At 41.2% G+C, this 13,272-nt stretch overlaps 1 protein-coding gene across 2 annotated transcripts in view; it reads left to right on the top strand.

Moving 5' to 3' along the window:
• Positions 1–13,272, top strand: part of EEA1 (early endosome antigen 1) — a 603,471-nt gene that overhangs the window by 360,342 nt on the left and 229,857 nt on the right. For both annotated transcript variants that reach the window (XM_085653202.1, XM_085653203.1), the window contains one exon: positions 7,681–7,875. In XM_085653202.1, the coding sequence (XP_085509328.1) occupies positions 7,681–7,875 (195 nt within the window). The remainder of the gene's footprint in view (positions 1–7,680; positions 7,876–13,272) is intronic.

The following is a 13,272-nucleotide window of genomic DNA, read 5'->3' as shown; positions in this document are numbered from 1 at the left end:
CAGAGTCATGTTTTCACATTAGTGCCAAAACGAAATTTCTTTGCCAATTTGAAAGCACACTTACTGCTCTTTTTTTTTCGGGCCAAGTGAAAATCTCTTTTTACAATTTGAAATCACTTTTACAGACTGACACATTCTGAAACCTTTTTTTTAAATTTATTTAAATGCACATGTCCAAGCTGTTTTTTTTTCAGACCACCACCGTGTGTATTCTCTGTGACTGCCTACACTCCAGCAGGGGCAACCAACCTTAGTGATGCTGAATGTATTTGCATTACAGACTTAAACCTGAAAACCCCACTCGCTTCTAATTACTGTGCATGACTATACATGGCAAGCACATGGGTGTGTGCTAAGCCTCTGCTTCTTCCCCCAAAAATTCGCTCCTCTTTTCCATCTACTGCAACTGTGAAATCACCAGAGCAAGACGCAATAAATCTCTGCCTATAATTCTTCTATGCACACAGAGTCATGTTTTCACATTAGTGCCAAAACGAAATTTCTTTGCCAATTTGAAAGCACACTTACTGCTCTTTTTTTTTCGGGCCAAGTGAAAATCTCTTTTTACAATTTGAAATCACTTTTACAGACTGACACATTCTGAAACCTTTTTTTAAAATTTATTTAAATGCACATGTCCAAGCTGTTTTTTTTTCAGACCACCACCGTGTGTATTCTCTGTGACTGCCTACACTCCAGCAGGGGCAACCAGCCTTAGTGATGCTGAATGTATTTGCATTACAGACTTAAACCTGAAAACCCCACTCGCTTCTAATTACTGTGCATGACTATACATGGCAAGCACATGGGTGTGTGCTAAGCCTGTGCTTCTTCCCTCAAAAATTCGCTCCTCTTTTCCATCTACTGCAACTGTGAAATCACCAGAGCAAGACGCAATAAATCTCTGCCTATAATTCTTCTATGCACACAGTCATGTTTTCACATTAGTGCCAAAACGAAATTTCTTTGCCAATTTGAAAGCACACTTACTGCTCTTTTTTTTTCGGGCCAAGTGAAAATCTCTTTTTACAATTTGAAATCACTTTTACAGACTGACACATTCTGAAACCTTTTTTTTAAATTTATTTAAATGCACATGTCCAAGCTGTTTTTTTTTCAGACCACCACCGTGTGTATTCTCTGTGACTGCCTACACTCCAGCAGGGGCAACCAGCCTTAGTGATGCTGAATGTATTTGCATTACAGACTTAAACCTGAAAACCCCACTCGCTTCTAATTACTGTGCATGACTATACATGGCAAGCACATGGGTGTGTGCTAAGCCTCTGCTTCTTCCCCCAAAAATTCGCTCCCCCTTTCCATCTACTGCAAATGTGAAATCACCAGAGCAAGAAGCAATAAATCTCTGCCTATAATTCTTCTATGCACACAGAGTCATGTTTTCACATTAGTGCCAAAACGAAATTTCTTTGCCAATTTGAAAGCACACTTACTGCTCTTTTTTTTTCGGGCCAAGTGAAAATCTCTTTTTACAATTTGAAATCACTTTTACAGACTGACACATTCTGAAACCTTTTTTTTAAATTTATTTAAATGCACATGTCCAAGCTGTTTTTTTTTCAGACCACCACCGTGTGTATTCTCTGTGACTGCCTACACTCCAGCAGGGGCAACCAGCCTTAGTGATGCTGAATGTATTTGCATTACAGACTTAAACCTGAAAACCCCACTCGCTTCTAATTACTGTGCATGACTATACATGGCAAGCACATGGGTGTGTGCTAAGCCTCTGCTTCTTCCCCCAAAAATTCGCTCCCCCTTTCCATCTACTGCAACTGTGAAATCACCAGAGCAAGACGCAATAAATCTCTGCCTATAATTCATCTATGCACACAGAGTCATGTTTTCACATTAGTGCCAAAACGAAATTTCTTTGCCAATTTGAAAGCACACTTACTGCTCTTTTTTTTTCGGGCCAAGTGAAAATCTCTTTTTACAATTTGAAATCACTTTTACAGACTGACACATTCTGAAACCTTTTTTTTAAATTTATTTAAATGCACATGTCCAAGCTGTTTTTTTTTCAGACCACCACCGTGTGTATTCTCTGTGACTGCCTACACTCCAGCAGGGGCAACCAACCTTAGTGATGCTGAATGTATTTGCATTACAGACTTAAACCTGAAAACCCCACTCGCTTCTAATTACTGTGCATGACTATACATGGCAAGCACATGGGTGTGTGCTAAGCCTCTGCTTCTTCCCCCAAAAATTCTCTCCTCTTTTCCATCTACTGCAACTGTGAAATCACCAGAGCAAGACGCAATAAATCTCTGCCTATAATTCTTCTATGCACACAGTCATGTTTTCACATTAGTGCCAAAACGAAATTTCTTTGCCAATTTGAAAGCACACTTACTGCTCTTTTTTTTTCGGGCCAAGTGAAAATCTCTTTTTACAATTTGAAATCACTTTTACAGACTGACACATTCTGAAACCTTTTTTTTAAATTTATTTAAATGCACATGTCCAAGCTGTTTTTTTTTCAGACCACCACCGTGTGTATTCTCTGTGACTGCCTACACTCCAGCAGGGGCAACCAGCCTTAGTGATGCTGAATGTATTTGCATTACAGACTTAAACCTGAAAACCCCACTCGCTTCTAATTACTGTGCATGACTATACATGGCAAGCACATGGGTGTGTGCTAAGCCTGTGCTTCTTCCCTCAAAAATTCGCTCCTCTTTTCCATCTACTGCAACTGTGAAATCACCAGAGCAAGACGCAATAAATCTCTGCCTATAATTCTTCTATGCACACAGAGTCATGTTTTCACATTAGTGCCAAAACGAAATTTCTTTGCCAATTTGAAAGCACACTTACTGCTCTTTTTTTTTCGGGCCAAGTGAAAATCTCTTTTTACAATTTGAAATCACTTTTACAGACTGACACATTCTGAATCCTTTTTTTTTAAATTTATTTAAATGCACATGTCCAAGCTGTTTTTTTTTCAGACCACCACCGTGTGTATTCTCTGTGACTGCCTACACTCCAGCAGGGGCAACCAGCCTTAGTGATGCTGAATGTATTTGCATTACAGACTTAAACCTGAAAACCCCACTCGCTTCTAATTACTGTGCATGACTATACATGGCAAGCACATGGGTGTGTGCTAAGCCTCTGCTTCTTCCCCCAAAAATTCGCTCCCCCTTTCCATCTACTGCAACTGTGAAATCACCAGAGCAAGACGCAATAAATCTCTGCCTATAATTCTTCTATGCACACAGTCATGTTTTCACATTAGTGCCAAAACGAAATTTCTTTGCCAATTTGAAAGCACACTTACTGCTCTTTTTTTTTCGGGCCAAGTGAAAATCTCTTTTTACAATTTGAAATCACTTTTACAGACTGACACATTCTGAAACCTTTTTTTTAAATTTATTTAAATGCACATGTCCAAGCTGTTTTTTTTTCAGACCACCACCGTGTGTATTCTCTGTGACTGCCTACACTCCAGCAGGGGCAACCAGCCTTAGTGATGCTGAATGTATTTGCATTACAGACTTAAACCTGAAAACCCCACTCGCTTCTAATTACTGTGCATGACTATACATGGCAAGCACATGGGTGTGTGCTAAGCCTCTGCTTCTTCCCCCAAAAATTCGCTCCCCCTTTCCATCTACTGCAAATGTGAAATCACCAGAGCAAGACGCAATAAATCTCTGCCTATAATTCTTCTATGCACACAGAGTCATGTTTTCACATTAGTGCCAAAACGAAATTTCTTTGCCAATTTGAAAGCACACTTACTGCTCTTTTTTTTTCGGGCCAAGTGAAAATCTCTTTTTACAATTTGAAATCACTTTTACAGACTGACACATTCTGAAACCTTTTTTTTAAATTTATTTAAATGCACATGTCCAAGCTGTTTTTTTTTCAGACCACCACCGTGTGTATTCTCTGTGACTGCCTACACTCCAGCAGGGGCAACCAGCCTTAGTGATGCTGAATGTATTTGCATTACAGACTTAAACCTGAAAACCCCACTCGCTTCTAATTACTGTGCATGACTATACATGGCAAGCACATGGGTGTGTGCTAAGCCTCTGCTTCTTCCCCCAAAAATTCGCTCCTCTTTTCCATCTACTGCAACTGTGAAATCACCAGAGCAAGACGCAATAAATCTCTGCCTATAATTCTTCTATGCACACAGAGTCATGTTTTCACATTAGTGCCAAAACGAAATTTCTTTGCCAATTTGAAAGCACACTTACTGCTCTTTTTTTTTCGGGCCAAGTGAAAATCACTTTTACAGACTGACACATTATGAAACCACCATGTGTAACTACAACAAAAACAATTCCCATTTCTATTATTCATTTCTTAAGTTACCACATACATCCCCTCTCAAACTGTAAACTCACCTTTAAAATTAGTTAGTTGTGAAAGAAATGTGACACTCAAACAGCAGATTATCAGAGCCAGGATCTCTGTTCTCTACACCTCTCTCCTCTCAGCAGAACCAGATAATGGCAAACTTTCCCTCTATTTTTCCACACATATACATGTAAGTTTCAAATCTCAGTGCTTCCCCCTTTTTTTCAAATGTAATGACACATTTCTATTGGTTGAAAACCAACCCTTTTCCAAAAGTACCCTGCCCCCAACTTGACTTCTGCCTAGTACCCTTCCCCCAACTTGACTTCTGCCTGCTACCATAGCAACAGCTCATGGAACACTGCTGTGTGCAGTTAGGTCAGAAGTTCGACACACAATGTTTCAATTCCACAGAGCAAGAGTGCTTGACTTTTCAAACCTAACAGCAAATCCATAGTACTGTTCTTTGGTTACACATTTTTTTGTACCAATACAAAACATGCTTCTTTTAATTTTCACATACAGCCTAGTTTTTTTTCTAGAATGGTATGAAACAGCCAATCAGTTCTTTTTGTTTTGTAAAAAATATGTATGCCTCCATTTCCAAACTGTCTTTCTTTTCATATTGCCATTCTACTGAAAGACACCTCCTGAGTGCATCCAGTTCTCCTTTGAAGATGTTCACAGTGTGGATTGTAGGGCACAGCTATGTCTTCTGGAGTGAAAAGTTTGCAGAGAAAACAGATATGGTGAGAGACCTTGCTTTGCCAAATGTAGACATTAAATGGATTGGTCAGAGAGGGTTAAAGTGGCACCAATTGATGCCATTGGTGAAATCCTTCATTCAAATCCAACACCCTGACCTCATAATAGTGCACTGTGGTGGCAATGACCTAGGCACTTTGACTGGGGTAGGTCTGGAAATGCTTATGAAGGACACCTTTGCACAACTGTTTACACTTTTCCCTAAAACTGCCTTTGTGTTTTCCAACATATGCCAAAGGCAAAAATGGAACTGGTCCAATCATTTCTGTCCTCAGATTGACACAGCAAGAAAGCACGTCAACAAATCTGTTTCTGCTTTCCTCCGTGACTATGGTATGGGTGCCATTTACCACAACAACTTGCGTTACGACATGCAAGACATTTATAGAGGAGATGGTGTGCACTTCAATGATGAAGGGAACAGAGTCTTCCTCTTGAACCTTAGACTCTGCATCGGTACTTACTTGTAGGTACCACTAAAAAAATGACTCCATAAACACAACAGCTCTTTTTAGAGCTCCCTAATTTCTAAACTCTTAAATCTGCTTTTCATTTATTTATTTATTTATTTTTTTACCGTACGCTTACCGTAAGCTTACCGTACGCGTACCCCGTGATTTTGTTTAAAATCAATAAATGTTTTTTTTGTACTTTTCTGTCCTTCTTTGACCCCCTTACAATTGTTAGGGGGTCTGTAACTCTCCTCATTGCCCCCTTTCCTTGTTTTCACTCTTTTTTTTCAGAGTGAAATACACAAAATGGCGGCCGCCGCTTCCTGGTTTCGGCCGATTCGAATGTTTACTAAGATCTAAGAGCCAATCAGAATCGCGCTCGCGCACGCCACCGTACGCTTACCGTAAGCGTACGGTAAGCGTACCGTAAGCGGGCTCAGATATATATATTGATTTAAAGGCTATTTTCTCAGAATCTACTGAACAGATTTACACCAAACCTACAAAAGGCACTTCCTTGACCTAGGGACTACCTCTCTGCCAAATTTTGAGTAATTCTGTTCAGCCGTTCGGGCTGTAGCTCGTTCTAAAGGTCCTATGGAAAAATGCATGGGAAAAACGCGTTTTGGGACCCCCCTTTTATCTCAGCCCCCGCTTGACGGATCCCCCCGAGACTTTCAGGGTAGGAGCGGAGCGTAGCGCCCCACCTATTTTGAGAAATTCGCGAGGATTCGTCGACCGGCGCCAAAGTTATTCAAAATAGAATGTTGAGGTTTTCCTATGGAAACGTGGTCCTAACTATAACTACCTACTGGCGACCGCCAGTAGGTAATATATATATATATATATATATATATATATATATATATATATATATATATATATATATATTATACACAATTCCTTATGAACTATGTGAGTTGTAGTAATGGGTAGTTTATGACTAAATGGTAGTGAACTTCAGTGTTTAGTGGGCTAAAGCTATGCATTTGGGCATGTCTGAAAAGGTATCTTTGAATGTCTTTTTATGGATGTTCATATTTACAATAACATATTGAGTTCAATAGCCCAATGCTTCTTTATATCAGATTTTTTCTTACTGTGTTCTTTATCAGGCCGCAATGAGTGTTAAGTACAATTTACATAGCAAGCCGTAAGAGATCCCATATTGCAGCTTTTTTTAGTTTCTATAATAACATTCATGCATACAATGTCCCACTTTTTGTATTTTTCTCATTGACCACTTCCTACAGTTAGTGCAATTTACTCAAGACAAAGATAATTTCAGTATGACAATACCTTGTTGTCTGGGTCACTTTTGGTATTTTGTTATTTCTGAACTGAGAGGAAACATGAAGGCGTAGATTACTCTTTTGGCTGCTGCCTTGTTTATTAATCTTGCCATTTCAAAGTAATAATGCTCCTTGGGTAGAGTGGCAGATCATAAAGTTAAAAAGCAGTGTTTGGCTTGATTTAGGTAAAAGAAAAATGCATTAGTGGGAAGAATTTCCTTCACCATTCTACTTGGATGGTGAGGCAGATTTTGACTTATTTCCCATTGTTGATGCAGCAAACTGTAGTTGGCCCTTCAGTTTTGTTCAGGGATCTTTTTAGTTCTTATTCTACTTCTGTACATTACACAAGAACATTAGAAGCTTGGTCCAAAAGAGGTGACTGCTTTGCTGTGAAAAAAACACAGGATTATAGTCAGCCTGATGTCAGCAGATTAATAAAGTAGTCACTTGGGGGATTCATTAAGTGAGACAGAGAGCAGGTCTGGCGTAGACTGACATTTGTGAATTATAGACAGAAGCATTTAACAGCAGAAAGTGTATGTTAAGTAACATTAAAGATTGTTATTGTTGCTGCTAATGTAAGTTAGACATTATTATGCAAATAAACAATGTTGAGAATAGCTTAAACCTGTTACAAGGATATATGTGAAATAGCATGTACTGCTGATTCACATACTTGTATCATTCATCTCAGTGTGGCTGACTGGAAGGCATATATTTGAACAATTAGAGCGTCCATTGGCTTTCCTAAAGCTTTACTGCAATTAAGCAAAATTAGCAAGAATCATTTTCAGTACAATCATTGTTTTTTGTTCTTATTTTTAATGTAGGATTCAAAGCAGTTGAATTCAGAGATAAATTCAATGAGTGGCCAGATAGCGAAGTTGCAAGTATCATTGGAAGAACAACTGAAGAATGAACATGCACTACAAACAAAACTGAAGCAGTTAACAGAATCATCTGATCATGAAAGAAAGCAGCATGAGACCCTACTCAAAGAGATAAAAAATAATCTTTCACAGAAGGTACAAGCTTAAGCTATTCTTTGTATTGTTTTTAAGGTATGTATATGTATAGTTTCATGTCACACATGCATCTAAATACCAAAAAATAGTGGTTGGCTTAGCATGAATAACGCAGATTTTGCCATCAAGGAGGGATCGTTCCTTGAATAATTACCAGAATAATTGCTGACCACAAATATGAACTGCAATTTCTTTTGTAAACCTGGTTTTTCTACCTTCACTTATTGGCATAGTTTTTTAATAAGTAAACGAAGAAAAAACATTTTACAACTGAAGTCCCCAATAGAAAATGGTAATTGTTACTTTACGTTTTGATTCTAGAGTTAGTGAAGTCTGCTTCAGGCCAGAAAGGTCTGCACCAAGCCCCCAGCTTACCTCATTTCTTTTGTCCGCTGTCATAGCAGGGTGTTTCGAACCACCTTCTGCTGTGTTTCTCTTCACCAAATGTGCCCATTTTTATCCTGTTGGGGTATTACATTGTCTGCAGTTATGTTTGTCTTTGTAAAGAAGGTTGGTGTCAGCAGAACATTTTCCAGCATATAAAAGTAGTGACTCGTGAAGTTAAATCCTCGAGTTAAATCATCTTTCAGGCACTGGCTCCTTCAAAAACTGCTCCCAGTGTGATGTCAAAATGTCAGTTGAAGATGAAAATTCCAGATGCTTATACTGCCGGTTACCTTATTGTGACATTGTACTTTGCAGACAATGTCTGAAGTTGGCGCAGAGATGCAGCATTCTGCCTCACATACAAACCTCCTTCAAAATAAAGCCATCTTCAAGAACTAACCCTCCAGGCCTTCCTGTTGACCATGATCTCGTTCTACAGCCTTGTTGTCTTTTGTTTTAGCTTTAAGATTTCCATTGCTACCGTCAAGGCTGTGTCATCCCCCTGTTATCACTGTGGCTTGTTTCAAAGTTTCCTGGCTTGCCAAAGCCAAGAGAAAAACTAGCTTTTTCATTTAAGAAAAAAAAAAAACTCAGCTGAAGATCACCAAGAGACATACAAAGAACCCCAGGAAGTAATGCCAGTTGCTTAGTTGGCACTTTTCTAAATAATTTCATGACTGTAAGTTCAACATTAGGTTGCCCCAGGAGGCCATCAGATCAAGTTACAATGTTTTTCTGTATATTGCTTCTTCCATAAGCATTTGCCCAGTATCAGAGGCATCTACAAGAACCCAAAGCCTGATTAGGTTTTTCTTTCAGGTTTTCGCCCTTTTGACTTCCTGATGATAGCAGTGGGAATAAGTTTCCTTCGACCAACCGCATCAGTCCCTTCCAGATTTGGAGATTCAGAAATGTTACATACTGAGAAGAGAGTTTGCACCTAGGGTGTTAGTGCGCACAGGATTGTCAATGCTACTTGCACTATTAGGTAGGCGTCTCATAGATGAGTTAAACTTTGAATAGCTTTCGTGGAGGGTCAAGCAGTTTTTCAATCAGCTGACCAGAGTGTCTGCAGATGTTGTGGATCTCTCTGTAAGAAGTACTTCTGATATAGAATTACATCCACAGATTGCTCACCTTTTGAATATTCCCCAGGTATCAGACTCTGCTCGGAAACCTTTTCAGCAGTACCTCTGCGCGCAGTTAGGTAGCACTGTGCAGCTCTGCACTGACATCGTTCAACTCCGTAAATGACTTGCTGGGTCCATATAAACACCACTCCTGCTCGCTGTCCTCGGCTCCTTTCTTTCTGCGTCACCAGACATGGATCCATAGCTACCTTTGAGACAATTTACCTCAAACTCTGTGTACCAGAGAAATGTCACCTCTAAAGCCAACAGGTTTTAATCCATAAAGCGAGTGGCGCAAACAAATATCTGACAGATCCTGATCAGGTTTGCCTGGGGTCGAGCCGCTACTTTGTCATGTAGTGATTGTACATCGGTAAACCCAAGTGCCATTCGAGACTGTGAGGCGAAACTCTGTCGCTAAGCACTGGAAGACTCCGTGGCAAGACCAGTCCAAATCAGTCGTCCCTTACCCATTCCAGAAATTGCTTGAGTTGTTCCCAAGGTTGATCGCCCTCGTGTTCTAAATCTTCGGTTAAGCCATAGAAAAGAACATTAAAAATCCAAATGAGACTTTTCCCCGCCTGCCACTCACATTCTCCTGAGATGGTGTGAGGGCCTCTGTATCTTGCTCCCAAAGCAGGTTGACATCCGAATACATCCCGCAACTTGTCCCTGCACAGTCAATTTCCGGGTCCTTCTGCAACACTGCCACAGATAGAAGAGTTCCGCAAGGTCATGCTCTGACTTTTCAGATACTAAGACTCCTCTGGTGTGCCTATGGGCCCCAAGAACCTGGGTTTGCCCTATGCGTTATTTGGCCTATCTGAATCCACCACTGGGTCTTCACCTGCTACTGCACCAACTCCACCTCTGGTGTCACGCTGCATGCCGATTCCCTGGGCATTGGCGCAGATGCGGACTCCACTGACGCTAGATGACTAGGTGCCCAACATGCTGACTGACTCTGCACCGCTGCAACCCCCTCTGAGGCCATACTCTATTTCCGTCGAGGCACCAACCCCACTTACGTCTACAAGGAAGAACACACATATTGCATTCCTTATTTGGTAGGGATTTGTTCAATTAATTTGATGCTGGTAATGAGATATGGCAACCATACCACGTGGAGAATAAGGATAATCACTTCCAACACTCTAAGGGCCTTCAAATGTTCCCCGAGTCTGGACACTTCTCTTCCCCCAGGTCCTGCCACTGAGGAGAGTGCATCTACGCAATGGTCATGAATGGGCAGCTGAATTTCCTGACTTCCAGCTTTCCACCTTAGAGAGAAAGTGCCCCAGCTAGGAAAAAGTTATATCCCCAGAGTCTCCTGCCCTTCAATGAGACACTTACAGATACCCTCAAACCTTGCTCTGGCCCCCTGGTTGGTCATCAAATTGCGAGATGACACCGCCCTAACCCTGGCGACCCTGAAATTTTGTCTTAGCACCCCTCCCCTGAAAGTTTGTTGGTACAGGGGTCTACAAGTCAGACAAAGCTCTTACACTACTACCCCCTGATGGGGAGTTTAAATTGATGGAGACCTTTGGAAGAGGGTATTTTCTTCCACCTATCTTGGCCCTCAGGTTTGTGAATTCCAGGTGCCTGCTGTGCCACTATTTCCAAACTCTTTGTGATTAGGTGGCTCAAGTCCTATACGCTGTCCCAGAAGATCCCTGACCTGTCCTAACCAAAGCCATACAAAATGGTCATGATTTCGACCAAGTCAACATTTTTCTGTAGCTTGGACACCACTGCTTCCATCAGGTGAGTCATTTGCACCAACGTCTCCATTTGCCACCATGCCTGGCTGCAGTCAGTCGGCTTCTCAGGGAATGTCTAATCGTCCCTTAGGGATATGCCCTTTGACCAGACTTGTCTGTTTGGGTACAAGGCAGATTCCGCTCTCCAGCGGTTCAAGTAGAGCAGGGCCACAGTATGCTCCCTTGGCTTATTTGTCCCACCTCATCACCGTTACTTTTGTGACTTTGGCAGAGGCACCCCATACTATCAGCCCGTTCAACCTTATCAAGGTGCCCAGCAGTTTCGCTGCAAAGGTGGCGGCACTCACCGCCCTGTGGTCAATGTCAGCAAGCCACTCCGTCCACTGCCATCCCTCTAGTAGCCTCGCCTGCCAAACCCTTTTAGTGTGCCCTTAGCGGAGCACAGCCACGCGGCTGGAGGCAGGATCCGATGATTCTTGCCGTGTTGGCAGTCAGGTGGTCCTGCAGATAATCTAAATGGGGTCCATTTTGTCCTTCATTGCCACTCCGCTGCACCTTCCACCATCACGGAGGACCATCTGTCTGTCTTACTGTAGGAAGTGCAAGCCCTTTTCGCCAAAAGGGCTATGGAGAGGGTGTCTGCGCCATACATAGGTCTTGGTTGTTATTCTTGCTACTTTCTGGTGCCAAAGAAGGATAGATGCCTTTGTTCTATTTTAGACCTGCGCCATCTCAACACCTTCCTCCGGTAGGAAACATTCAGCATGCTCAGACTGACCCAGGTCTTGGCTGCATTCGACTCTGGAGAATGGATAGTGACATTAACCATGCAGGATGACTATTTCCATATACCCATCCTTTATGGTCATTGGTGCTACCTGCAGTTTGTAGTTGAATTGGAGCATTCTCAATTTACTGTGCTCCCCGTTGGGTTCACCAGCACACCTCAAATGTTCAGGAAAGTAGTGGTGATGGGAGCAGTGGTTGATGTTGGGGTTCTGGTTTTCCCCTACCTCAACGACCTGCTGCTGAGGCAGGCTTTTTCCAGGAAGTGGTCAACCACCTCCATACTACAGTGATCTTCCTTTCATCTTTGGGGTTCGCTAGTAGTAATAACTTTTTTTGGTTAAAATAACCATCAAAGTATACACAGACAAATAAAGACAGTGCACAAACAGTCATTACACAAGGAGAATAGTACATAAAACTCAATTTCGAAAAGGGACCCATGTCCACCAAAATACAGCATCATCACAATACCCTTTAAAATTACAATCTCAATATTCATCCAAAACATTTCTTATATTTTGGTAATGTTCCTCCAGGCAAAAAAATATGATAAAACTCATAAGGAGAAAGTTCAAAAAGCAGCAAGTACTAAGATGCAAGCTTATTTAAAATGTGTTACTTTAGAAAAAGATGATGTGCGAAACCAGTAACTATGGGCTTTTAATTTATTTTCTTGTTTTAAATTGCATGTGAGGCACAGCAACAGTAGGCAGTACATTTACAAATGCTGTCCTCAGATATGCATTGGGGGCTGTGCAACAAATGCATACATTGTCTGTGCATAGTGCAAATAGGCAAGTAAGCAGCAATACATCAAAGGAAGTATCAGACTAGGGAACACAACAGTCTGTAACATTTAGAACATTTAGACTTTTAAACCAAACTGCTTGTAAAAATGTACTTACAGCAAATACAATTTTTGGCGACGTGTCGCTTTTTGGAGTCCTAATGGCTTCCAGATAACTACGAGTAGCCATTCCGCGACAGATCGGGACTAACCATTTATGACGTATAAGACAACACTCCCTGCAGAAGAACAATACTTGTTTCTCATCTTTGTTTCCGGAGCTACATATCGGGCAAATTCTGAGGTCTTGATTAGTGCGCCATATGCTTGTAAAGGACCTCAAAAGTAGGGTCCAATATCGGAATCGTATATACAGATTCCTGGTTGAGGATGGAAATATTAGATCTAAAAATTTTCAAACCTCGGCATTTGCTTGTGGCCTAGTAATGTGCTAATTACAGACCCATTTTGGCTATTCATAGCATAATGGTCGTTAATGTAATCCCAGTATCGGATTTTTAGCAATTTGGTGTCAGATTTTGAAATAGTTTTAGGGTCGTCCCACAAGATCTGCATCCCA

The sequence above is a fragment of the Triturus cristatus genome, chromosome 4_1, assembly GCF_964204655.1.
Source record: "Triturus cristatus chromosome 4_1, aTriCri1.1, whole genome shotgun sequence".
Classification (NCBI taxonomy): Eukaryota; Metazoa; Chordata; class Amphibia; order Caudata; family Salamandridae; genus Triturus; species Triturus cristatus.
The sequence above is the reverse complement of the archived record's forward strand: the minus strand, read 5'-3'. Positions and strand labels throughout refer to the sequence as shown.